At 48.2% G+C, this 26,078-nt stretch overlaps 1 protein-coding gene across 1 annotated transcript in view; it reads right to left on the bottom strand.

Moving 5' to 3' along the window:
- The window catches only part of IFT122 (intraflagellar transport 122), an 87,816-nt gene that overhangs the window by 20,727 nt on the left and 41,011 nt on the right, over positions 1 to 26,078 (bottom strand). The window contains 9 exon segments of the mRNA XM_031663090.1: positions 3,396 to 3,557; positions 6,590 to 6,643; positions 10,673 to 10,813; positions 15,371 to 15,568; positions 17,350 to 17,514; positions 19,130 to 19,267; positions 20,829 to 21,031; positions 22,263 to 22,401; positions 22,558 to 22,749. Of these exon segments, the coding sequence (XP_031518950.1) occupies positions 3,396 to 3,557; positions 6,590 to 6,643; positions 10,673 to 10,813; positions 15,371 to 15,568; positions 17,350 to 17,514; positions 19,130 to 19,267; positions 20,829 to 21,031; positions 22,263 to 22,401; positions 22,558 to 22,749 (1,392 nt within the window).

Genomic DNA, 26,078 nt, shown 5'->3' with positions numbered 1-26,078 from the left:
ACCCAAAATACACATGTGGGAGTTTGCCAGAGTCGAGGCAGCTTTTAAAGGTGGAGCTTTTCAAAAAGGGAAACTGGGAGCCCTTAAGAGCCCAGGTCTATGTTACTGGTAAGAAGTGGTTTGTCTTAGGAATAATGTACCCTGCAGAGAGTGCTTTGTGTCAGCCTCATTGAGAATAAAAAAAACACTCCTTTCCCCATGATTAACGCTCATGTGTCAGGAAAGTGCAGTCAATGTATGCTAAAAATCCACTTGAACAATTAGCTCGCTTTTTTTCATTTGCTTTCAGGGTAATTGTGCTTTCAGGGTATTAGGTTGGCCTAATATATGATACATTTTAAGAAGGGGAGGAAAGAGCATTGTATACCCTGATGCTGGGATCCAATAGAAGCAGACCTCCTGGCTGGCCTTTGGTTCTCCCAGGAGCTGACAAAGGGAAGGGGCTTGGAAAGCAGCCACTGTCCCCGCCTAGTTTGGGCCTTTACAGACACACCTCTCCTTTTGGCAGCTGCTATGGCACGGATTCTGTACGCTAGCACGAAGCTGGAAACCCTGCCTACCTGGCTGGTGAAATGAGGGTGGCAGCTGGGGGAAACAGGCATCTTCAAAGGGACTTCAGTGAGTGCTCAGGGGACTAGGGGTGACTGCAGCAAGGGTGAGAGACTGAGAGGAAGCCATAAGCCTAGGCCAGCTGGCCACTCAGGGAGCTGTGACTTCACTGAAGCTGGGTCTAAAAGCTTCCTTCAAGGCTCAGCAAACTGGGAATTCAAAGGCTTTTTGCTTTCCTGAAGCTAAGTTACACGTTATCTGGGGCCATGGCAAAGACTTGGCCCTGAAGTGGACAGAAAGAGGCTGTGCTGAGTGATGAATGAGACTAAACAGTGTTCTCATGCTTGGTGATTTTGATAAGAACATACTACATAAGAGTTAAGAGCATTATAATTCCCTTTATCACCATATAAACATGTCACTTATCCAGAAAGCATACAATTTATTTGTACGTGGGAATGTAATTTAAAAATTTTCTGAAAACCAGATTGAATCTTGGGAAGCAATTTTCAAGTAAACAAAAACATGCCATGTTAATCAGTACTAGATCTCCCCCACCCCCCACATAATGTGTATGTACGCATTTCTCAAATTCAGACTACCAAGTGGGGGCAGGGCGGATTGAAATGGAACCAACTTCCTTGGAATAGTGATCAAAAACTAAAACCAAAAACAAGTCCCAGAGTATTTACCTTCATAGAGAGACGGAGCAGATGGAGTGTGTAAATGGGCTGCAGTTCTGGTGGGAGGCTGTGGGCACATGAAGTCCACCAGAGTGTAAGGAGGGGCCTCAGAGCAGGGGCAGGAGTGAGGCCAGCCAGGGAGAGAGGTGTGAAGATCCACTCTGTGGTCACGTGTGGCCCTCTCATCTTCCTAATCTTTCTACAGCTTGGCATTTCTTTTTTTTTTTTTTTTTTTTTGAGACGGAGTCTCGCTCTGCCGCCCAGGCTGGAGTGCAGTGGCCAGATCTCAGCTCACTGCACTACAGCTTGGCATTTCTAACGGGCTTTCCTATACATTATTCTGTGCAAATCTCAAGACTAAACTGAGCTGTGGCTATTACCATCTGAGAAGGGAAGGGAGGCTTGGCAAACTGAAGAGCCTCTCCCTAGGTCATCCCACAGAAAGAACCTGCACTCACACCAGCTCTGGGGCACCAAGGCCAGGCATTTTCTTATTTATTTATTTTTGACATGGGTCTTGCTCTGTTACGCAGGCTGGAGTGCAGTGGTATGATCTTGGCTCACTGCAACTTCTACCTCTAGAGCTCAAACAATCTTTCCACCTTAGCCTCCCAGTAGCTGGGACTGCAGGCACTGGCTAATTTTTTGCATTTTTGGTAGAGACAGGGTTTCACCATTTTGCCCAGGCTGGTCTCGACCTCCTGAGCTCAAGCAATCCACCCACTTCAGCCTCCCAAAGTGCTAGTATTACAGGCTTGAGCCACCACGCCCAGTCTGACCAGGCATTTTCTACTGCAGCACAGCTGCCTCCTTGAGGAGGCTTCAGGGGTTCCTAAGACTAAATTCTACCTCTAGGGTCTTGATCCCTGAAGGGTTCATCCTGAGTTAAAATTTTGTTATCCCCAGGAGCAGAGATGCACTGACTCTGGTGATCTCAGTATGAATGTGTTATGAAATCTTCTAGGTGTCTGTGGTGGGGCCTGGGGGAGGGTAGAGAAGGTGACGAGGAAAAGGCAGAGGGAGCCTGTACACTCTGGGTCTCAGGTACGGAGTGAATAAATCACTAAGGTGAAAAGACAGGCTGGGGCCCAGGAGCTCATCCACGTACTGATGAAAAGGTCCTGGGCAACATCACAGGCCACCAAACACACCTTCAGCCCCAGGGTCGAACAGGTGGTGGAAGAGCACAGCCATCTTCAGGAATATAAAAGCAGAAAAATGTGGGGAAGATTTTCCATCTTGAACTTGTGAGCTGAAGAATTACTATTAGTAGCCCACTAATAGGTTGTGGCTGATGAGTCACTTCATAACACACTGAGAGCCACTTTTGACACTCCCGGAAAAGGCAGGTTAACAAAGCCCCTCTGTAGAAGGAAGACTGTAGTTGCTCAATGCACCCAAGCCTCTTTGAACTTTGCTTAGACTGAACTGCCAATGTCTTGGCTGGTCTGGGCTCCTTAGTGCAACTCCTTACCACAGAAGCCATCAAGAGCCAGGTCTAGGAAGCTCCTCTCCTATACCTGCCTTAAAGGGCCCAGCTCTGCTGGGGACTAAGGTTCATAAGGGCCATCCCAATGCAAAAGAGAATCTCTGTAATCACCCACTGCAACCACATGGTAGCCACTCTGCAGCTGGTAGGCGTGAGGCATACTGCGCTAACACAGGAGGGTGGAGGCTCTGCCTGACTTCCCAGAGGCCTAGTGAGAAGCCCAAGACAATCAGCAGGTGCTATGGGAAACTTGGCTGGCAGGCACCACATTATCCCGTATGACTGGCAGGACCGGCTCCCGCCTGAAGACACCGATTCTTGGCAGTTCCTGATAAGGATTGAGAGGATTTGTGGGAGACAGCCCTGAAGCACTGAGCCCTCAAATCAATGAAGGGATTGTGCTGGCGCAGACCCACAGCCATCCAGCTCTGTCGCTGATGAAGGTCTGAACGGCCATAGTCTGCCCCTTTGGTGTCAGCATTAAATGTCAGTTTTAGGTGAGTTTCAACCAGTGGCTGTAGATGGGTCATTTGTTTACCAGTTTCCCCACATCCTTTCTGAGACCATTGCTAGTTTTTGTCTACACCACTCTTGGGGAAAATAACTTGGACACCGCAGGTGAGAATACCAGTGGGCTCCAAGCTGGAGCTTGGGCCTGGGACAGGGTGGGTTACCTTGGCATACTCAAACATGCAGAGGTCGGTATACATTTCAAGCGCGAGGTTCTCGTGCCCGCTCCTCTTGTACAGTTTGGCGGCCTCATGGAACTTCCCCTGGTAGGAAAACACATCTGCCAGAAACAGGTCATTGTTGGTCTCTCCCCGCTTCTTCCTCTCCTGGAAAAATTAGAAGCACAGGAAATGGCCTCTGCAGCCATGGGCAGGAAGCAGCCTTTACAAAGGTTAGATGTGGCTATTTCAAGTGAGGCCCCTGGACCTTCCTACTGGAATCTGGGCTTGGCTCCTGGCTGTTGTCTCTCTCCCCCAGGTTCCCGCTGGGAACACTTGACAACAAAAGCAGGTTTTTACCAGACAAGCAAAGATCAAAAAAAGATGCAAACCTTTGTTTGTTTAATGGAAATTCCTCAGGGTTGCTTTCCTGTGTATTCCAAGGCTATGACGGAATAGTTTGAATAGTGTGTGCTCTGACTCATCCATGACCCCTAAGCTCCAGAGATCTCCCAAATCTGCAAGCCCTGTTTGGCAGAGTTGTGGCTCATAGGGATGACAGAGCAGGAGAATGTTTAGGGTTTCTGCCCAAGAGGGAGACTAATAAAATAGGATGACAAGTCTCACTATGTCCCTACTTTTAAAGAGAAAGTAAGAAATCCCGCATGCTGAATATCCACTAGGTTCTGGGTATATACTTTACACACACATGGCCCCTTTATTCCTCTCAGTGACCCTCAGGGTAGGTCTCACTACCCAAGTATTAGAGTGAAGGATGCTGAGACTCAAGAAGAGGAACAGGTCAGGGTCAGACAGAGCTGGAATTTGGATGCAGTTCTGTCTGACTCCAGATATTCCTTGTATCACGTAACACTGTCTTCTGAAGCAAGTGATGTCCCCAACAACACACACACACACACACACACACACACACACACACACACTTAGCACAGCTGAGGATAAAGCTTCTTCCTTCTGTGTCAAGGAACATTCACTTGTCTACAGCTCGAGTATTTGTAAACACTCAGTAGCACTCAAACCCTGAGCCCTAGCAGTTTCCTTTTGCTTGTTTTCTAGCAAGAGTAGCATATCGGAGGACGATGAGACATTGAATCAAACTCTTAGACAAGCTGGTGAAAGTTTTAACAGCTGGAGGCAACATGCTTCCACACTGACAGAAATCATCATTCTAAAAACCTGCACACAGCTCAGGCTCATCAAACAGACTAACTCCTAATAGTTGGAAAGGAATTAAAATCTTGCAGTGAGATAAAAGATTGATTTTGGCTGGACATGGTGGCTCACACCTGTGATCCCTACACTTTGGGAGGCCAAAGGAGGAGGATCACTTGAGCCCAGGAGTTGTAGGCCAGCCTGGTCAATATAGTCAGACCCTATCTCTGCAAAAAAAAAAAAAAAAAGATTTTACTAGACATGAAATTCAGGCCATATCCATTCTAGGCCCCAGGATATCACCATGACCAATAATAACGATCTATGGCACTCAGCAGGTGCATGTCAACATGGGTAGGTTCTTCCCCGCCGTCAGCAGGACAAGAACATCTCCCCTATCCAAAAGGCACCCACTGAGGATCCGCAGTTCTCTGGAATTATGCTGAGCACCGAGATGTGTGCAACCAAGTCTGCGGGCAGTCAACATAGAACACACTCAAAGGCACTTTACTTTTTTTCAGGAGACAATCTTAGTTTACTTTAAAGCACTTCCCAGCTCATAGCACATGAGGAGAGGACTATATTTTGATCCCAGTAAAATGTGACAAATAATAGTTGGATCCCACAGCAATCAGTTACTTTTGTGGAGAGGAAAATTATGCTAGTAACTTCAGGTGAAGACCCCCAGATCCAGGCCAGTGGATTTACAAGTGAGAGTCAGCAGCACTGGGCATTTCGGGCAATAGCTCCGAACAAGCCCTTTACCATGTGGCAGGTAAACCCCAGAACATACAGATGCCCTTTACGACACGCGGGTAGGGAGGGTATGTGGCCGAGAGAGCATGAGCTTAGGAAATAGACTGGGCTTGAATTCCACCAAGTTTTTGGCTGTGGACCTGTGGGGACGTGGCATTGTCTCACTGAGCCTTAATTTTCTCCCGCATGGAATAGGGAGAGCAACAATACCTGCCTCATTTAGTTAATGTGAGGATCTAGAAGAGCACTCACATAAATCACACATAGGGCACAGAGCAGCTTATGTTATGAGGTTTAGCAGGCTGTGAGCTCCTGTCGGCCTCTCTGTTCCTCAGCTCTGTGCCCACTGAACTCGGCACAAGGGTTGGCCCACGACAGGTGTTTATTACATGGAAATGAATGAGAGGGACAAGACATTTGCTGATTTCCTCACTGTTTCCAACTGGGAATTCAAATGTGTCTCACATTCCCATACCCTCACAATAAATCTGTTCAGGAGAAAAAATGTGTACGTCTTTTAACAGACAGCCAGACAGCACTGAGATACACAGAAATTAAGAATAGTGTCTAAGGGCCGGGTCTGGTAGCTCAAGTCTGTAATGCCAGCACTTTGGAAGGCTAAAGTGGGCTAACAGCTTGAGCCCAAGAATTTGAAACCAGCCTGGGCAACATGGGAAAACTCTGCTCTACAAAATATACAAAAAAATTAATCAGGCAGGGTGGCACATGCATGTGGTCCCAGCTACTTGGGAGGCTAGGTGGGAAGATCGTTTCAGCCTGGTAGGTCAATGCTGCAGTAAGCCATGATTGTGCCACTGCACTCGAGCCTGGGGAACAGAGTGAGACTTTGTTTCAGGGAAAAAAAAAAAAGCATAGTGTTGACCACCACCCAGCAAATGGCGTACCTACAACCAGCTTCCTTAGCACACTGCAGGCCTATTGGGTTTGGATGACAAGGTCAATATTCTCAGCCAGAAACAGTAGGGCTGGGGGTTACTCCAGAACTCTGGGGCGCTCAATTCAGACCATGGGCCATGCTCCCCACGGAGATCGGGAGAGCTTCACCCAGCTATCACGCGACAGCTCACACTGCCTGCTGCTGTCTCCCCGTGTGGCCACTCTGCCCCCAGAGCAAGGCTATGGCCCAGATGCCCAGACGCCAGTGAGCTCTGCTCCCATGTCCTCAAGGCTCTTGCCTGCCAGGAGGGCTGCCCCTAAAACAGGAACCCCAAGTATGCCTTCTTGAGAAGGAAGAATGTTTTATCTTTTACCTCAATGCTGCTGATGAGCTCTAAATATCGGAGGTCTTGTACTCTGATGAAGGCCTGTGGGGAAGAAATAAAGAATAAAATAAGCTGTCTTCTTGGCTTCCAAAGTGGGTGACTGGCTGGGGGTGGGAAGTCAAGCTCTACCTAGACAGTGAGCCAGTAAGGAGAGGAAGGGAGCAAGCATGGATTAATCGTCGTGTGTGCAGGAGGTTATACCACTCAGCGAGGTGTGGCTTTATCCGTGGGATTGGACATGTAAAGAACAGCAAAGACGTTCCAGTTGCATCAATCATTTTGGGATCAGGTAAAACAAAACCGTGATGCCACAGTCTGTGGTGGTGCCTCCTTGGGAGACTCTCGACCCAAAGAAGAACAAGCCAGCCGGGCGTGGTGGCTCACGCCTGTAATCCCAGCTCTTTGGGAGGCCGAGGCAGGTGGATCACGAGGTCAAGAGATCGAGACCATCCTGGCCAACATGGTGAAACCCCATTTCTACTAAAAATACAAAAAATTAGCCGCGTGTGGTGGCAGGCACCTATAGTCCCAGCTACTTGGGAGGCTGAGGCAGGAGAATCACTTGAACCCGGGAGGTGAAGGTTGCAGTGAGCTGAGATTATGCCACTGCACTCCAGCCTGGGCGACAGAGTGAGACTCCATCTCAAAAAAAAAAAAAAGAAGAAGAAGAACAAGCCGGTCTGACCCTCTGGTGGGGCAGGCAGCATCACAGCAGGAGAGGGTGAGATGCATGGACTGATGAGAGACTGCCTTGCACATCTTGGTGACATGGGTAGAATGCAGGGGACAGCTATGCCTACCCAGTGTTGCCACAGACACAGGGGACCCAGAGGCCCTGGTACTGCAGAGGGAACGGAGGAGGAGAAAGCTGAGAGGGCATAAAGACAGATTCTGGAAGAAGGTGGAGGGGTAGGGAATGAATCCCACCAAGTCCATGGAAGGCAAACTCTTATGTAAATCCTAAAATTGCAGCCCTTGCCAGAGACTTTAACTCATGGGCCTCTAGAAGTTTCTGAGGAACAAGCAGACTGGTGTTGGCTAAGCCAGTTTTGCTGCTTTCAGATTCTGCCCAGGATTTGGAGGAGCATGAGCCACCAGGTCAGGCTGCTTTCAGGTGGCTTTGCTGTCACCATTTCCACCAGCTGTGCTTGCTTACATTGCCCCATTCAAAATGGGCTGACCTGTGCCTAGAGGAGGCAGCAGCTCCGGAGCCCTTTGAACCAAACATGCAGAGCAATCCTGACCACTTGCAGCCTCCACTCAGCAGCACGGCATCCTCCCTCCTGAAAAGACCTCGGGAGATAAGCGAGTCCCCGGCCTCTGGCTGCCTTGCAGGTGACCACAACGCAACTTCATCTTTTCATCCCACAGGGCCAGGCTTCCTGTCAGAGACTGGGGACCCAGGGAGAAACATGTCCCGGCCCCTGTCCCCCTCCACAATTCAGAGGCCCACATTCTAACCAGGGAGGCTGGCCAATTAAACAGATCATGACATCTAGAGCTAAGAGCTCTCCGACTATGAACCAGATGCTTGGAGAACACAGATGAATGGTCTGAGCATGAGCAGGAGCGGGAGGCAGCCTTAAGTGAGGCATCAGAATCAGAACCTGGCAAATAAGTGTTTGTGGAGAGGAATTCGTAGAATAGGGCAATGTGGGCATCACATGGGCCAAGGAACACAGGGTTAAGACTACCTGGGTCCCAAGCTGTAAGTCTTACACTCTACCTTCTAGATCTGGGTTTCCTTAAAGCGCCTTGAGAGGGCAAGCCTGGCAAAGCCTGGCACGGTGGCTGAGAGGGAAAGGAGCATTCGAGGTCCGAGTCCTTGCTCTGAGCCTACTTCTCTGCTTCTAGGCTCCAACCATCTTCCTTGTGGAAAGGGGCCTGCTACTGACACCCTCTCAAGGGTCTTTCTAGCTGTAGCTCAGCTGTGCTGGAGTCTAGGATTTGCCTACTAAGAAGTCTGTTTCCGAATTCCTTCAACCTGATACATTTTGCAGCGTCAGGGCGCCTGGTCAGAGTCACAAGGCCCCTGAATGAGCTCAGCAGAGGGAACCCTGGGAACAGGGAGGCACCTGCAGCTCTGCTCAGGGTCTGGCGGGAGCTCAGCAGCTCTTCTCTGCCATCTAGTGGGGATGGCAGTCCATCTCTAGGAACCACCCTATCCAAACTGGTGAGCCTGAGTGCCTGGCACAGAGGAAGGAGGCGGGGGACTCGGGATTCGGATGAAATAGTAACTTCTAGCCTATCTTCAATATCATGTGGCTTTTTCAAAACAGCATGTTGTATACAATAGATATATATCATATACACTTACTTTTCAACTATAATAAATTTGGCCAGGTGTGGTGGCTTATACCTGTAATCCCACACTTTGGGAGGCTGAGGCAAGAAGACTGCTTGACCCCAGGAGTTCAAGACCCACCTGGGCAACATAGTGAGTCCCCATCTCAATATTTAAACAAATACATATATATGAATCAATAAACACTCATATAAAACCCTGTGGCTTTTTACAATCCTTTCTGTTCTAGGGATTTGTCGTCTTCCTCCCTGTTGGCATTTCTGGGTGGGGCAGGAGAGGGAAGCTCCCTCCATGGAGATACCTCCTTCCTCCTCTGAATTCTTTTTTTTTTTTTGAGATGGAGTCTTGCTCTGTTGCCCAGGCTGGAGTGCAGGGGCACGATCTCGGCTCACTGTAAGCTCTGCCTCCCGGGTTCACGCCATTCTCCTGCCTCAGCCTCCAGAGTAGCTGCGACTACAGGCGCCCGCCACCACGTCCGGCTAATTTTTTTGTATTTTTAGTAGAGACGGGGTTTCACCGTGTTAGCCAGGATGGTCTCGATCTCCTGACCTTGTGATCCGCATGTCTCAGCCTCCCAACGTGCTGGGATTACAGGTGTGAGCCACTGTGCCCAGCCCCTCCTCTGAATTCTTATAGCCTCCTCCATCTCCACTTTCCTACACTGAGGACATCTAAAAATATAATCTAGATCATTGTTACACAATGATCACTTCCCTTGTTTAGTAATGGCTAGCATCTGTACAACCACCCCTGATTTAAATTCCCCTTTACAACATCTCAGTTAAGCCTCATGACTGCAGCAGGCATTCTCACCACCCCCATTTCAGAACTGGGAGGACTGGGGCTCTGAGGGAAGCGGCTGGCCTGAGGTCCCAGAGCCCCTTACGTGGCACAGCTGGTTCTCAGCCAGGCTTCTCAGTCCTGGTCTGGTCCAGTCTCCTCTCTTCATGCCTACAAGTCTTGACCTAACCCAAGGCGGGCATCACATCCCTCTTTGCCACTCCTTCAGTATCAGCCCAGGAGTATGCACAAAATGAGCAGCTCATTAATTGACTGTGGGGAAATAAAGAGGGAAGGGGTAGGGGAGAAGGGGTTGGAAGCCATTCCTTCCTCCATCTCAGGTTCTAGATGGAAACACAGCTCAGGAACATACCTGGGCTTTTCCTTATGTGCAGAAAGGGTCAGATGTTTTCAGCCATCTCTCTAGCTTTCATAGACTAGGCCAGGAAAGGACACAATGAATCAAGTCCATGAATCCTGCCATGAAGGTATGTGGGAAGTGTCTACATTGCTGTCAGAATCAGAGACCTTGACCTTAGTTGGCAGATGCTAAGAAAAGCAGCATGGTGTGCAGCATTATGGCCAGTGATTACACCGATAATAAAAGCCGCCATTTACGGAATGCCTATGATGTGCCAGGCTACTACCAGGTGCTTCCCATAGATGACGGCTAATAAGAGTGACAGCCAGAATCTGAGATGCTGCTCCTGGATCAGGCTTTACAGGAACCTTCCCATTCGATCCTCAAAGCTTTGTAACGATGGGGCCTGTCATCACCCTACATCTATAGAGAAGCAATCTCAGAAAGGGTGTCACCTACCCAGGCCCACAGTGAGGAAGTGGCTGAGCTTAGATCTAAGCCCAGGTCAGCCTAACTCCAGAGGCTGCTGCAGTCTGTGGCCTTTCCGTGCCAGCTGGGTCCCCATCACCCTTCTTAAGGGACCCCACAAGGACCAAACTCCAGCTTCTGCTGGCTAGATGCTTACCTTCTTTGCTGTTTCAAAATCTAAACCTTCTAGAGCTTCCATGGCCAGTTCACGCCAATCAGTGTCGGTGACACCCAAGCACGCAATCTGGTAGGCCTCCTTGAACAGTTTCCTATCCAGGTACTGGTACATGGGAGCAGACTGCAGGATTTCATCAGGGGTAAAAAAGAAGACTGTTTTCAGAGCCATGGAAAAAGCCAGATTCAGACAGAGCCTGCCTCCAGATGCCTGGGACAATTACCCACGCCTGGGGAGCAGCCCTGCAGCCATCAGTCAGCACCCTGCCCAGCCTGCCCAGCCCACTCTGTGTGCTCCATTCTGTGTGCTCCATTCTGCACCCCTCTCATGGCTGGGCCACTGTGCTCCACAGCACAAACTCTCTGCCCATCCTCCCCTCCTTCCCACCTGTGGGCCTGCCTCACCATAGGATGTCATCCTCGCCTGGAATGCCTTTGCCCCTCCCCACTCTCCCTCTGGAAAATACCTATTTGGCTTTCAAGGCCCTATTGAAATGTCTTCTCAAGAGTCCTCCCAAGCCCCTCAAGCCCCCACCCCAGGTGAAGGAGTCTCAGCTTCCTCTGCCCTTTGTCCAGATCTCGGGTTTTGATGCAGTTACAGGCCTGTTCCCACAGCAAGGCCATGCACAGCACGTGGGCAGTGGTGGGTTGTACCGGCCTCCCTCAGCAGACCCCTAGTCTATGTTTGCTGACAGAATGAATGAGTTCCTGGGAGGAAGGGGTCTGGGATGGCCTCTTCTTCCAGGGACTGTGTCCAAGAAAGGTAAGTGATTTGCTCCAAGTTACCCTGGAAGCCTCTGGAAACAAGTCTCCTGCTCCCTGCACTGGGACCAACGCCTTCGTACAAGATGGAGTTGCCCATGAATAGTTCCTAACGACTTCTCTTTCTTAGGTTTATAAAGGGCTTTTGGCTGTCCCCATAGGCCTGTGCAGTAGGTATTATTTCTCCCTGGCTACAGCCCAGGAGACCGAGACTCAGAGAGGACAAATGACCTGTTCCAGCAAATAGCTGGCAATAGCCAGAGGTGACTGGACTCCAGGTTCTGTGCCCCTTCCTGCCACATGTATGCACGTGTGTACATGTGCATATTTGTGTGCAGGCCTGAGAATGAGTCTGAGTTGGGCCAGGACGTCTTTATCAAGGAAAGGCCTTGCCCTTGTTTTAGGCCAGTCAGTGTGCTTCAGAGGCCTGCATCTCTCCTGGCTAACTGGGCAGGGAAGAGAAATCAGTCAGGACCTCTGTCCTAATAGTTCCCAAATGTGGAGCTTGAAGTATTGTTTTCTCCAGTTGGGGCTTTTGTCTTTGAAATTTCTGGTCCCATTTTTTAGCTTTAGAATTGAAGAAAAAAAAATTTTTTTTGAGTCTGTCTACTCTCAGAGCAAAACATGGCTGCTTCCAAGTGCTTATCTTTTCCACTATGCCATCTCTTCTCATTGACACATTAAATGTTCCCTTTAGGGGGGCAGCAGGCATAGGCTAGGGAGCAGGTGACCTAGAACCCAGGCCAGGCTCAGCCACATCCTAGGGTGGTGACTTTTTGGGTAAATCCATTAACTTCTGTTTAGATGTCCTGCCCAGCTCAGGCTACTATGGGCAAAGGAGAGCTGTGCTCCAAAAATGATGAAGCACTGGGCAAAACGCAGGCATGATCATTACCTTCACTATATTTTCTCAGCACTAGCTCCTCACCATCTCCTAGGCTCTCCATTCTTGTTCTACCCCCACCTTTTCCTTTGTTTGAAAAGCTTCCCTGCTCCAGTCTTCCTCTCCAGACCTCTCAGGGTTCAGATCAAGTTTCGCCATCTCCTGGAAGCTTTCTCAAACTCCTGAAAGCTTTTCTTAAAGCACACAACGAGCTTTCCTTTCTAAAGTCCGTTAATAAGTACAGCCTGTTGCAATTTAGTTGTGTTTTGTGGTTTTTACTATTTTATGAGTCAGTAATAAGGTGAAATAATAATAGAAATTTGGCTTGACAAAACCTGAAAGATGGGTGTAATTAACCCCATTTCACAGAAAATAAAATGAGGCCCCAAAGAGTGAAGTGAGTTGCTCTAGTTACAGCTGCTTGAGATGGCAGAGTCAGGACTGAAAGCCAGTGCTCCTTCCCCGAACCGCACCAACTGCTTGCCACACTGACTGCCCTGTGAGTGGGACAGGCACTCAGACAGGCATATCACAGCTGAGCATATGATGGATGGCTAACACTTGGACTTACTTGGGAGGCATAATTTGAGTGGAGTTTTAAAAATAGACTCACTGAACAAATACTCTCTGAGCTATACTTTATCTTGCTGTTGCATTCTAAACATGAAGTCACCACCGCCTTGAGAAGCCCTCCTAGGGCTCGTTGTCCTACTTGGCAGCCCTGACAAACCAGTTCTTACACAAGACAATGTAAATTTCGAAAGGAAACCAAAAATTCCAAGACTGGGTCTGATGCTTTCTCCCTCCTCTCTGGGCCAAAACCACAGGATGGCTGGAGGCAGAGGCGACAGATGAACAGCCTCTGTCTTGAGAATGTGTTTCCTAACCCTTGGCAGTCCTGACCTGCTGCATCAGCAGGATGGCCTTGGTGCAGTCAGCAAGACTTTGCTGCTGAATCTTAAAGTCCTGGCAGAGGAAGCCCCAGGCCGCCCCTCTGGCTCCTCTTGGCCGGCCACAGTCAGGGAGCAGCAAACTGCATTTATTTTTGAGGTCAGGATGCCAATCTTGGGAGAAAACTTTTAATAAGCAGAGTTGGTTTGGTGCAATTGAGGGAGAGCAAGTTCCTGGTGGATGTGGTACATGGGTTTGTAATGGGGCAGACAAGGATGACGAGGACACAGTCCAGGAGAAACTGTTCGTGCCCCTCGTCCTGCTGCCACTTCCACCCACCTCGTTCCCTTCTTCCTCTTGTTTTCTGGTCTTTTTCTTCAGATCTGAATTCCACTAACATTTCTTGAATAGCTGCTCTGTGTCAGGCCTGGATGATGGGCATTTCCCCAGTAAGTCTTGCAGTCATGAGTTTTGAGGGGATCATCAGCTTAGAAGAAGTGGGCTCTAGCCTGAAGCAGAGTTGTGTGGGGAAAACACAGACTGACAGAGCTTAGCGGAAGGGAAACCTGGAAATTTCCCTAAAAGTCTTTCAAAGGTACACATGCTTAAACCCAGAAATTTCACTTCTAGGAATTCACGCCAAGGCGCCAAGTTGGGACAGATGCAAGGACTTAGCTAGAAAGATGCCTGCTATTTATAATACAAAAAAGCTGTAAGCAGCAAACATGTGCAGTAGGACTGGTAAAAAAAAAAGCTATGGAACATCCACAAGACACGATAAAACGCAGCTGTAAATACAAGGCAGGTGGGGCCTAGGCAGGAGGGAGGGGTGCTGGCTGTAAAAAGCACAACACCAGGCACCTTGTGGTGGTGGCAGTGTTCAGTGCCATGACTGTGGTGGGAGGTTACACATGCCAACATGGGTGGGAAGATCACCCTAGAGCTTTGCACACTGTTACCGTTGGGGGGAACTGAGCAAAGGGAATAAGGGATCTCTGTATTATTTCCTACAACTTACGTGAGTCTACAATTACCCTAAATTTTGCCATGCAGGGTAAGAACATTTAATGACACAGATTCATGCTTCAGGAGATTGCTGAGTGAAAATGCCAGATGACTAGTTTATAGCCAGCACTTCGTAGACAGTGATAGGGCTGCCATAACCGAATGTGAGGTGAAATGAGAAGATGGCCATAAAGGAAGGGATGAGAAGTCTTGTTTACAGGCCAGGCTCAGGGAATACAGTAAATCTGAGGTTCCATCTATAGGTAGCAATACATATACACATAAAAGTCACGAAAAGTATTTGCAGTGTGATTCCACTTTCGTTTAAAAATGTTCTTATAAAATCACACGCTCCTAATTGTATGTTATGCATACATTATATATACACATAGAAAAGCTCTAAGCAGATGTATTTCAACATGTGTAAGAATGATTCTGTCCTGAGGATGGGATGATGAAGGCTAAAGTTTCTCACTGGTGCATGTCTCTGTTTTATGGCAATCCTACATTGAGCACTATCTGTGTGGGGTGCAGAAGGCGGAGGGGAGACCATCCTGCATTTGGGAGGTCAATCTCAGCCGCCTGTCTGTGGTTCTGCCCTTCCCCATTCTGTGGCTCCTCCCTTCAGTGCCCCATTTCTATTCTGGCCTCCTCCTGGTTCAGGGGGCTTGTGCAGAGTCCCATGCTCCCTTATTGGCTCACAGACCTCAGCCCACACCCCCACCCACTCATTCTCTGTCTCCCCATCTCTCTCGCACACACATCACCACCATCACACACGTACTCACACACACACACCCTGCCAGACTCCTAGCTTTGTTGCTCACTCCATTTGGCTCCACGTTGGGCTCTCCGCAAAACACACACTGTTGATAACACTGCATACCCCTCCCATCCCTACATAAAGGGGACCAGGAAGAAACTGAGGCTCAGGGAGGTTAATCTGTTTGCCCCCAGTCACACAGGTTGCAAGGAGTGGAGACAGGGCAGCAGGTTCCAGGCCCAGACTGCCTCCCATGACATCACAGCTGCCATTCTTCTCTCCTTGCTACTGTCTCCCCAAAGCACCAGCAAGGGGCCTGGCTTCCCTGATCTTGTCCGCCTTGCCAGCGCTGACAGTGGACAGGTGCCCCCAGTTACCTGCGGCACCTCCACAGCAGAAATGGAGAAGACGTGGAGGCAGAAGATCTTGGAGCCATTGTAGCCGACCACAAAGCCCTGCAGCTTCTGCCGGTGCACAGGGAAGGTGCTGGCTTTGATGTTGAGGTAGCCTCCTCCCGAGAAGCAGAGCATGTCCTCACACTGGGTGTTCCAGGCCACACTGTTGGCGTTTGGTTCCTGGGGGACAGGGACGGTGGGGATCCTGTGAAAACCACCCTGGGCTCGGGCAGTGCTCGCACATTTCAGCCCAATACCCACTTAAAGACTGAATCCCACTAAATTGCTTACAGTGGGATGAAGGGAAAAGGAGGAAAAGGGACCACAAAGAAATGAACAGAGGCAAGCCCCTCCATGCACCTGCATGTTGTTAGAATTTTTGAGTAAGCAAGCATTACTTTTGAAAAAAAAAAATATTCTCCTGAAATATGCTCATACCCTTCTGCCTAGGATCTTTTATAATGACTAAATCTTTTATAATGAGCATGGATTGTTTTTTATAATGAGAAAAAAATCAATATAGCTGTTTTATGTTTAGAGGGTGGGGCAGTGGAGAAGAGGAAAAGCCAGCAGGCGATGTCACAGCTGGGAATGCTGATGTCTCCTGGCAGGGCTGAGAATCACCTCCCCTAGCCTGCTACAGAACCAGCAGTGGGGACGGTGGAGCACCCACCCTTCCATACTTGTATGGTTCTACGCTCAGACACAAGATTCACATTTGGGGCCAGCTACGCCCCCTATAGGTGGGAGGTGAGGCTGGGGAGAAGGGAGGTAACATTTCAGGCCCCATTTTGTGCCCAACACTGAGCTAGGCACTGTGGTATCCTCTATTCCTATAGCAATTCTGTGAGGGGCAATTACTAATTTCATTTTAGAGAAAAGTAATCAAGGCTCAGAGAGGCTCACTAACTTAAGATCACACAGTAAGGGATCCAGGCAGGACCCAAGCCCAGGTCAGCCTGAAGGCTGTGCCCTCTCTTGCCCCCAAACCATTCTACTCTCTTAGGGACATGAGTGAGTTGAGACTGACAGGGAGTCACCCCTGGGCTAAAGGTGGCCAGGTAACCCCTTCTCACTGACAGAGGCTGCTCCCCACTTCAGGACCCTCCCCCTATCAGTTCTGCTGCTGAGAACAAGGAGGAGCCTGGTAAGGGGACTGAATATGCCCATAACATGAGGAAACCCTGCAGTGGCCGAGGAAACCAGTCAGGAAGGGCTCCAGCTTTGGGGGGAACTTCATTCCGGGAAACCAGTCCTGACCACCTACAAAGACCTAAAGAGACAAAGAATGGCACGAGCCCAGCGAAAAGCAGCCAGGCCCTGGGCACAGAGCTACTGGGCTGTCTTCTCTGGTGATACACTTCCTCAGGCCACAGGGCTGGATGACTCCACCAAACAATGCCTAGGCCCCCAAAGATCCAAGCACTTCGCATTCTGCTGGCTCTTCTAGCATTCTTGTGAATTAAGCAGAAGGCAAGGCTTGCTCATCCCCTTCCCCCTTTCAGATGACAAAACTGATCCTGTTTCCTTCCCATGCTATAGGTGCGCATAGACACAGGCAGGCCTGCACAGGTAAGACGCAGACTTCTGCAAAGGAAGTGCATCCATCGCCCCATTCACTGAGTGCCAACGTCACACCCCTCTCAGAGTCATGGCCCCATTTCTTGTTCATGGTAAACGCGTTAGAAAGGCTCTGCTTGCTCAGAGCCTTTGGTTTCCATTGGCAAGGAAACCAAAGTTAAAGAAGCTGGTCCAGGCCCTGCGGCTTGTGCCTGCATGGGAGGAGCAGGTTGTGGCCCAGGGCCTCTGGGACTCTGCGCATGTGGTTGGCCCCTGCTCCTCACTGCTCCTCCCAGAGACCTGCCAGGGCCAGAGCTGGAGAGCCTCCTGCAGGGGCTGGGAAGCTAGAGGAGGGTCTCTAATCAAAGGACGATGTCCCTGGGCCCCCTCGGGGACATCACCTGAAAAAGCAGCTCCTTGGTGTCGATGTCATACACCAGGCAAGTGTCATTTTCATCTACCACGGCCAGCTTCTTACGGGAGGCACTCATGTCCAAGCAGCGCACGGCTGTGGCCTGCTTCAGCAGGATGATAGCAAAGAGATTGTCCACGAAGATCTTCAGGATCTGGCAACATTTCAGTGAAAACAGTGTCAGTCACCATGGCAACAAGATCCTGGCCCACTGCCAGGCCGCTAGAATCCCATGTGCTCTGCAAGAACAACTCCCACCACCTTCACCAGAAGTTCTGTGCAGAGAAAAGGACTCCTCAAAAGAAAGAGGGGGGTGGGGGGTGCATTGGCTTATCCTCAGCAGGCCAGAAGCGAGGTTCATCAGAGGCTGCAGACGTAATGACAGCCCCGAGACAGGCCGAGCTCACTTCAGTGTCTGTTCGGACCGGGGATTTGTTGATGACATTACCCAAATGGCAGCATTAGGAGAGGCCACCTAGCAGAGATCTGAGTCACGGACTAACACAGGAAAAGGCTACTATGAACACTGACAAGACATGTGGTAGAGAATTATAATAATGATGATGACAGCCATCATCTACTGATATCCCTGGTTTAAAAAAAATTTTTTTAGAGATAAGGTGTTGCTATGTTGCCCAGGCTGACTGCAGTGGCTATTCACAGTCTTAATCATATCACACTGCAGCCTCAAACTCCTGGGCTCAAAGTGATCCTCCTGCCTCAGCCTCCTGAGTAGCTGGGACAACAGGTACCCACCACCATGCCTGCTTTAATACCCCTGGTGTTTTTTGTTTGTTTGCTTTTTGTTTTTTAACACTGGCTTTAACTCCCAACCTTGATGATATCTGGTTTTGACAGTCCTATGAAATATATGGTATTATCCTCATGTAAAATCAGCCTCACAGAAGTAAAGTGACCTGCCCAGGATGACAAAGCCAGTGAGTAGCTAAGTAAGAACATGACCTCAGGTTCACCTGACCCCAAAGTCCATCCTCCCACGGGCAGTGAGAGCTGCCTGAGAAAGAAGCGGCCGTTCCTCCCCTTGGCATTGCTGCTTGACTTCACTCACTGCTCTCACGCCCCATGACTTCCGTCCCCAGCAAAGACCTGACAAGCCTCAGCCATAAGCCATCTGCTGCACAGCTTGGCTGTCAGGCTAATGCAGTTACATTGTCACTTTCAAAGTTCCATGTAGCAGCCCACTTAGAACTTTTCTTATGCTGAGCAAAGAACACACATGTACACACACACACACACACACACAGAAATCTGTTTAACTTTGTGTAACCTGGATATCCCACATCTAACTGGCCAAAGGGCTCACTTTTCTTACGACATCTATCACTATCCTGAGGACCCAGCATTCTCTAGGACACATACTGGAACGCACTGCCTTAATCCACTCGCTGCCCTAATCGGGAGCTGACCTAGGTAACAATCTCTGCCTCCCTCTAGAAATCCACAGAAGCAGCATCTCTAACAAATCTCCCACCTTCTGGTGACCTTAAGCCACTAATCCACTTTACATGTAGCCAAAGGTTATAGCTCAACTCTGCCAAAACATGGGCCTGCTATGAGTGTGACGGCCACAGCACCTTTGGCCTGAGGCTGTCCTCAAAAACTGAACTCAGGGCTGCCCCACAATTCAACCATGGAGGAGAGAAGCCCTTTTCCTGCCCTGAGAACCCAGCTCAGAGTCATTGCTAGACGGGTCACCCACGTGTGCATGTAGATTATCAGCCTGAGGGGAGACATGCGGGAGTGCTCACCTGTCCATTCTTCAGCCCCACTAACAGGCCTTCCCTTCCAGGAGGGCCACCGATCACCTTGATGTAACGAATGAGAGACTCCATCTGCCACTCCCGCTCCTTCACTCCGCTGAAGGACAGGCACTGCAGCCGTTTCTCCTAGGAAGCAAACCCAGATCTCATGGAAATTCAACAGAATAAGTGCTCCCAGCCCTCCCCAAGGAGGTCTTCCTGCCCCTAAAGTGTGAAAATACCTACACATTCAGTATCTATCTATCTAACCCAATGTAGACCCCATAATTGGCATCGTTAATCCAAGACTCCATGCAAGGCTTCCCCACAGAGCCCAATTCAGCCTCAGACCTTCAATGCAAACCTCCATCCAGGCAGCCTAGGCCAGAGGCAGCACTCAAAAGTACACATACTTGCCAGTACACATACTTGCCACATGTATCCTGTAATTTGTGGCAACCCTAAACCGCTTGAAGTTCTAGACTTTGATTATTGATTGATTGATTGATTTTTGAGACAGAGTCTCACTGTCACCCAGACTAGAGTGCAGTGGCACTATCGTAGCTCACTGCAGCCTCCAATTCCTGGCCCAAGCAATCCTCTTGCCTCAGCCTCCCAAGTAGCTGGGACTACAGGCAAGTACCATCACACCCAGCTAATTAAATAATTTTTTTTTTGTAGAGATGGGGTCTCAGTTTGTTTTCTAGACTTCTTTCGAACTACTAGCCTCAAGAGATCATCCTGCCTTGGCCTCCCAAAGTGCTGGGATTTACAGGCGTGAGCCACTGCACCCAGCCCAGTTCTAGACTTTGAGAGATTTTAATAGTATTTTACACTACAGTGATTCCTAAAGAATTCTTCTCTTTCATCACCTCCAATAGAGCTATGTAAAACTAAATCCACCTCTACTTCCAAGATGCTGGACTAGCCTTCTCTCAAAGTCTTTCCAAACTTCTCTTGGCATTGACTTAGACACTCTCTAGGAATCTTGAGAAATTTTTTTCTATGAAAAAAAAACTTTCAGGAATTAAAATTTCCTTGACAATTACTGACTTGATACAAATTTTATGTGTATATGCTTATCCATAAAAACTATCTTCATTTTGTATAACACCAATTTATGTTTTAAGTCATTAAAATATATCTAATCCCAGTATGACAAAATGTTCTGCAATAGAAAAAGGTATTCTTGGCTAGACACAGTGGCTCACACCTATAATCCCAGTACTTTGGGAGGCTGGACAGGTCTTAAACTCCTGGGTTCAAGCATTCCTCCTGCCTTAGCCTCCCAAAGTACAGCCTCGCATCTCTACTAAAAATAAAAGATTAGTTGAGTGTGGTGGCACGTGCCAGCTACTCAGGAGGAGGACTGCTTAAGCTTGGGAGGTCAAAGCTGCAGTGAGCCAGAATTGTGCCACTGCATTCCAGCCTGGGCAACAGAGCGAGACCATGTCTGTCTCAAGAAAAATATTTTTTAAAAAATAATAAAATAAAACAAAAAGCATTCTTCAGTTTATGGCTCATGACTTGCTAATAGAGTCTGGTTCATCCAGATGCCAGGAAAATGAAAGCCAATAAGCACCACTTAGTCTGATGGAAACAGACTTGTTTTCTAGTGACCAGTTTTAAAACCATGAGATGGGCACCCTATCATTGCAGGGAGCACAAATGGAATTCAGCCCAACTCCTCCAACACGCTGCTGCCCACCTGGCACAGGATGATGTGATTGGCACACACCACCAGGAGGTTGCACTCAAACTTCTTGATAATCTTCTCCTTTACCCGGTAATGCATGTCTGATGAGTCCTCTGAATACAACTCATAGATGAGGATTTTCTCTGGCAGTTGGATAGCCAATCGATTTCTGTAGATGGCAATCTTCTTGACAAGCTCTTTGCATTTAATCCGAACTGTCAAATAAAAAAATATCTAGTTCTAGCAAGAGGTTGTTAAGTAAGGTGGAAGGGAGAGAAATTAAAAGCCATCATTTACTTAACGCTACTGGCAATTAAACTGAGATACTCTCATTGAAAAATCTTTAGAGTATCTAATATATACAATCAACTCTGCTGAGCACTGGGATCCAAAGTCCTATAGGATCCAATCTTCACGGTCCAAGGCTGACAACTGAGTATGGAAATGAACTACTCACTGTTACCATCACTTGCTGGATACAAATATAAACTCCTCTCCACAGCACTAGTGGCCCCTGGTGATCGGAAGCCTGCTTAAGTAACTGACCTCACCTCTGGCCGCTCCCTGCCCACCTCCTTGGCAAACAGGAAAGACACGTTAATTTCTGGTACACACCAGGCTCTACACTCCCACTACAGACCAGGTGGAGAGAATGTCCCTGACGGGGACACTATGGAGCTGTCCAAGAGGCTTTGCCCCAGCCACCACAGCCAGAATCTTCAGAAACATAAGGTCCTCCAGGGGGACCAAAGGACACTCATCTGAATCTACAAAAGAACCCCCCACTTGGATCCCTTGCAAAGGCACCCAGCAGTGCACTCAGGCCAGCACATCCAGATATGAATACACCTGGAGTAAGTGGATTCTGAGCCTATTTAACCATTAACCAGCACAGCTACTTAAGTGGACAGAGGGAGAGACTGAGGTCTTAGGGCTTGGAATGACTATGCTAGGCCTGGAACCCTGATCTTCTGACTAAGCCTATGCCAATCCAATTCCGCTGCTCATCTCTGGCAGAAGGACCCAGCAGGAGGCAAGTGGAGACTGGGCTGAAGGAGAAGCACCCCTGAGTGACTCTGACCAGAAAGGATAAAGGTCCACAAAGACCCATGTAGGTCAACCACCTGGCTCCAATCTGTCATAAATCATCCTCCCTCACTCAGGAAATTCACGTACTCCTTGAAATTATGTGCAAAATTCTGAGTTGGTACATTTTTCAGAGAGGGCTTATTGCTTTCATGAGATCCTCAAGGAGATTGGCATTCCTAGTTCCCCCACCAAAAAAAAAACAAAAAAAAAACAAAACCCCAAGACATAGACCCAGTGGCTAACATGTTTTCAAAAGGCCAAGGAGAAACCTTTCCTGTCATTTCAAGTGCCCTGTCAGTAGCCCTTTCCCTCTGCTTCTACCTGTCCCTCTTTCCAAGGTCTAGACCTGCTTCTCACCTTTCTGCTCAGTAATCAGGTGCTGCACAATGACGTCAGTCATGCTATCCCTGTAGGCATAGCGGTCCTTGTAGAGCCCATGGACTGTGCTGAAAATAAGCTGGTAGAAGGAAATGGTGCCGTCCTGGCAGCCGACCACCTGCAGAGTGACAGAACTGTCAATTCCCAGCTCTCTGGAGAGAGTCTGCACTCCCATTTGTCAGACACAAACCCCAGTGATATGTCTCTCGAGACACGGCGGCTGCTCAGTGCCTCTTCAAGCCATGGCCCCACAGAACAAACTTCCTCCTCTTACCACATAGTTGGAATCCGGTTTCACTTGACATGTCCACACCCAGGAGTTCTGCTCCCCAACAGTCCCAAGCCGCACTCCATCCTTGGTGAAAAGAGATACTTGCTTGTCTGAACCCCCCAGCAAAATGTACTCCCCTTTAGTAAAGTAGCTGATGCAGCAGGGGTCAAAGTTCAGTGCCCGATCCTTTCCAATCTGAGGAAAAAGAACACACACCAAGGGAAAAACCATTTCCGAATCCATAACCATTGCAATACAATTAACGGCTTTTCTCGCCAACTTTAGAGGGAGTTGGGAAGACAGGGACAGCTGGCCAGCCTTTTCTCCCGTGTCATCCCATGGTGAACACGGGCCTCTCTGCCTCTGCATCTCCCTACTCCCCCACCACACAGCCCAATCCTTAGCTCCTAGAGTCAGTGGCACCTCCCCTAGTCCCACCCAAGTGCTCCAGGAGTGCAGGTGTGTCAGGGCTCCTCAGCCAAGATGGAGACTGTGGGTGGTTTTGCTCCCAAAGGCCCCCCTCCCTCTGCAAATACAGTTCTTCATACAGTTCAGTGGGTTCCCTCAGCTTCTTTTCTCTGCCTTTTTTAAAAAAGTATTTTATAAAGCTGAGTTTATTCAGTTTAAAGACTGTCCTGGTTGGGCGCGGTGGCTCAAGCCTGTAATCCCAGCACTTTGGAGGCCGAGACGGCCGGATCACAAGGTCAGGAGATCGAGACCATGCTGGCTAACACGGTGAAACCCCGTCTCTACTAAAAAATATAAAACACTAGCCGGGCGAGGTGGCGGGTGCCTGTAGTCCCAGCTACTTGGGAGGCTGAGGTAGGAGAATGGCGTAAACCCGGGAGGCGGAGCTTGCGGTGAGCTGAGATCTGGCCACTGCACTCCAGCCTGGGCGACAGAGCGAGATTTCATCTCAAAAAAAAAATAAAGACTGTCCTTTTATTCTGCAACTACACCCATACTACTTCTCTTTATTTTTTAATTCTTGTTTATTTCAAGATAGGGTCTCACTCTGTCACCCAGGCTGGAGTGCAGTGGTGCAATTACGGCTCACTGTAGCCTTGAACTCCTGGACTCAAGTGATCTTCTTGCTTCAGCCTCCTAAGTAGCCGGGACCACAGGTGAGTGCCACCATGCCTAGCAAATTTTTTTTTTTTTTTTTTTTGAAACAGGGTCTGACTCTGTTGCCCAGGCTGGAGTGCAGCGGCGCAATCTTGGCTCACTGAAACCTCCACCTCCCACCTTCAAGTGATCCTCCTACCTCAGCCTCCCAAGTAGCTGGGACTACAGGTGTGCGCCATCACGCCTGGCTAATTTTTGTATTTTTTGCAGAGACGGTGTTTCTCCTTGTTGTCCAGGCTAGTCTCAAACTCCTGAGCTCAGATGATCCACCCACCTTGGCCTCCCAAAGTGCTGGGATTACAGGAGTGAGTCACAGCTCCTGGCCTAAATTTTTTTCTTTTTAAACTCTACGTTGAACCTTTTTAGGAACTGCTACACTTTTCAAAGTGAATGCACCATTTTATATTTGCATTAGCAGCGTATGAGGATTCCAATTTCTCCATTTTAGTGAGTGTGAATTATCTCATTGTGGTTTCAATTTGCATTTTCCTGATAGCTAATAATATGGAGCATCATTTCATGTGCTTATTGGCCACAAAGAAATGTCTCACTCTATGGCTTAGGCTGGAATGCAGTCGTATGATCATAACCCAATGCAACCTTGAACTTCTGGGCTCAATTCCTCTGCCTCAGCCCCCTGCCACACCTAGGAGCTGAGACTAGAGGCATATACCACCACACCCAGCTAATTAAAACTATATTATTTTAGAGATGGGGTCCCACTATGTTACCCAGGTTAGTTCTGAACTCCTGTTCTCAAGTGATCTTCCTGTCTCTGCCTCCCAAAGCACTGGGATTACATGCATGAACCACCATGCCCAGCCCTGTCTTTATAGTTCTTTATATATTCCAATACAAGTCCCTTATCAGATATATGAGTTGTAAAACTTGTCACATTCTGTGGCTTGTCTTTTCACTTTCTCAATGGTGCTTTCTCAGCTTCTAGGATGAAGGTCACTCCCAAACTCAGCCCCCAAGGTCATTCTCTCAGCCAAAATGAACTTGTAAGTTTCCTAAGCAGGCAATGCTTTTTCAGGTCTCCACATCCTCACAGGTGCTGTATTACACACCATCCCTAGACCCAGCCAGGAGTGCTCTTTCCCTCACTTTGTCTGCCAGGTGTCATCTCCTCCAGGAACATCTCCAATCCCCATCCCCTCATCCCACCACAGCACCTGTGCTCGCCTATCCCATTGCACTTCTTTCATTGTCTGTAGATACAGGGTTAATCAGGTCTGCCCCGCTAAAGCCCAAGTTCCTTATTACCACTGGAGTTTTTTGCTGCCCCAATGGTGTCTTTCGTGAATAAAAAGACTGTTTGTGATTAACATTATTAAACTAATATTCAATTTATAAAAGAAATAACTTTAGGGAACTGATTTCTCCTTAAGTTTTTAAGTTCAATTTACAAATATTTTCCTATTTATAAATCTAGTTAAAGTGAACAGCCAATTGACTGACTGTTTAAGGAATTTAATTTTGGACAGATTATAAAATCCCTTAAATATCCAGTCCCATTTAAAACTTAGTTAAATTAATTCCCTTATACCAATTTAAACTGCAATTATAAGTTTAATACATTCAAATTTCCTTTCCTTTTTAGGAATTTCAAATGCCTAGCAATCAAAACTTTCCCTAGCACTTATCTGATGCTAGAAAACCTAATAAGAAAACAAAATTCTTATGAATCATGACATGGAAGGCTAGCAGCTTCTGGAAGTGGCTCAGTAGTTCCTATCGGAACATCCTCCCACAAGTATAAACAATAAACTCTGGACCAACTATAAACAACAACCATTTCAGGGCAACCAAAAGCAGGCAGGAACTGAAGACACATGCACATCTGGAAGAAGGGAACAAGCACTAGGTGAACTTCTCATTTTTTTTAAGGGTTCTTGCCGGAGGGTAGCCCTCTTCAGCATCATGCTGGGTGAATATAGAATTTGGGAGGACCACAGCACCCAGAAAGTGAGGTGGGAAATTCCAGAAAAGAGATGCAAAGTAAGAGCTTAAATTCTGCACATAAACTCCGCTGAATATCTGGAAACTCTTGAACTACAAACTGTGATGAGATGCCAAGCAGCCTAGCTACAGCTAAAGAACTGCACAGAGATGTCAGCTGCTGACACCACTGAAAACATGCAGTTTTGATATTGAGCCCAGCAAAGTAAACTGCCTGCTTAAACATATATACACACAAACACACAAATATACACAATAATCTTCAGAGGAACATGATGGAAATGAGTCTCTATGACGTATCACTCACTATATTGAGTACAATTCAAAATTCCCCAAAGCAGAAAATGTGAACCATATTCAATGGAGACTGAACCATGACGACCCAGATGTTAGAAATAGCAGATGAGAATTTTGTTTGCTTTTTGGGCACAGGTCTT

This window comes from Papio anubis, chromosome 2, assembly GCF_008728515.1.
Source record: "Papio anubis isolate 15944 chromosome 2, Panubis1.0, whole genome shotgun sequence".
NCBI classification, from domain to species: domain Eukaryota; kingdom Metazoa; phylum Chordata; class Mammalia; order Primates; family Cercopithecidae; genus Papio; species Papio anubis.
This window is presented reverse-complemented; position numbering and strand designations above follow the sequence as displayed.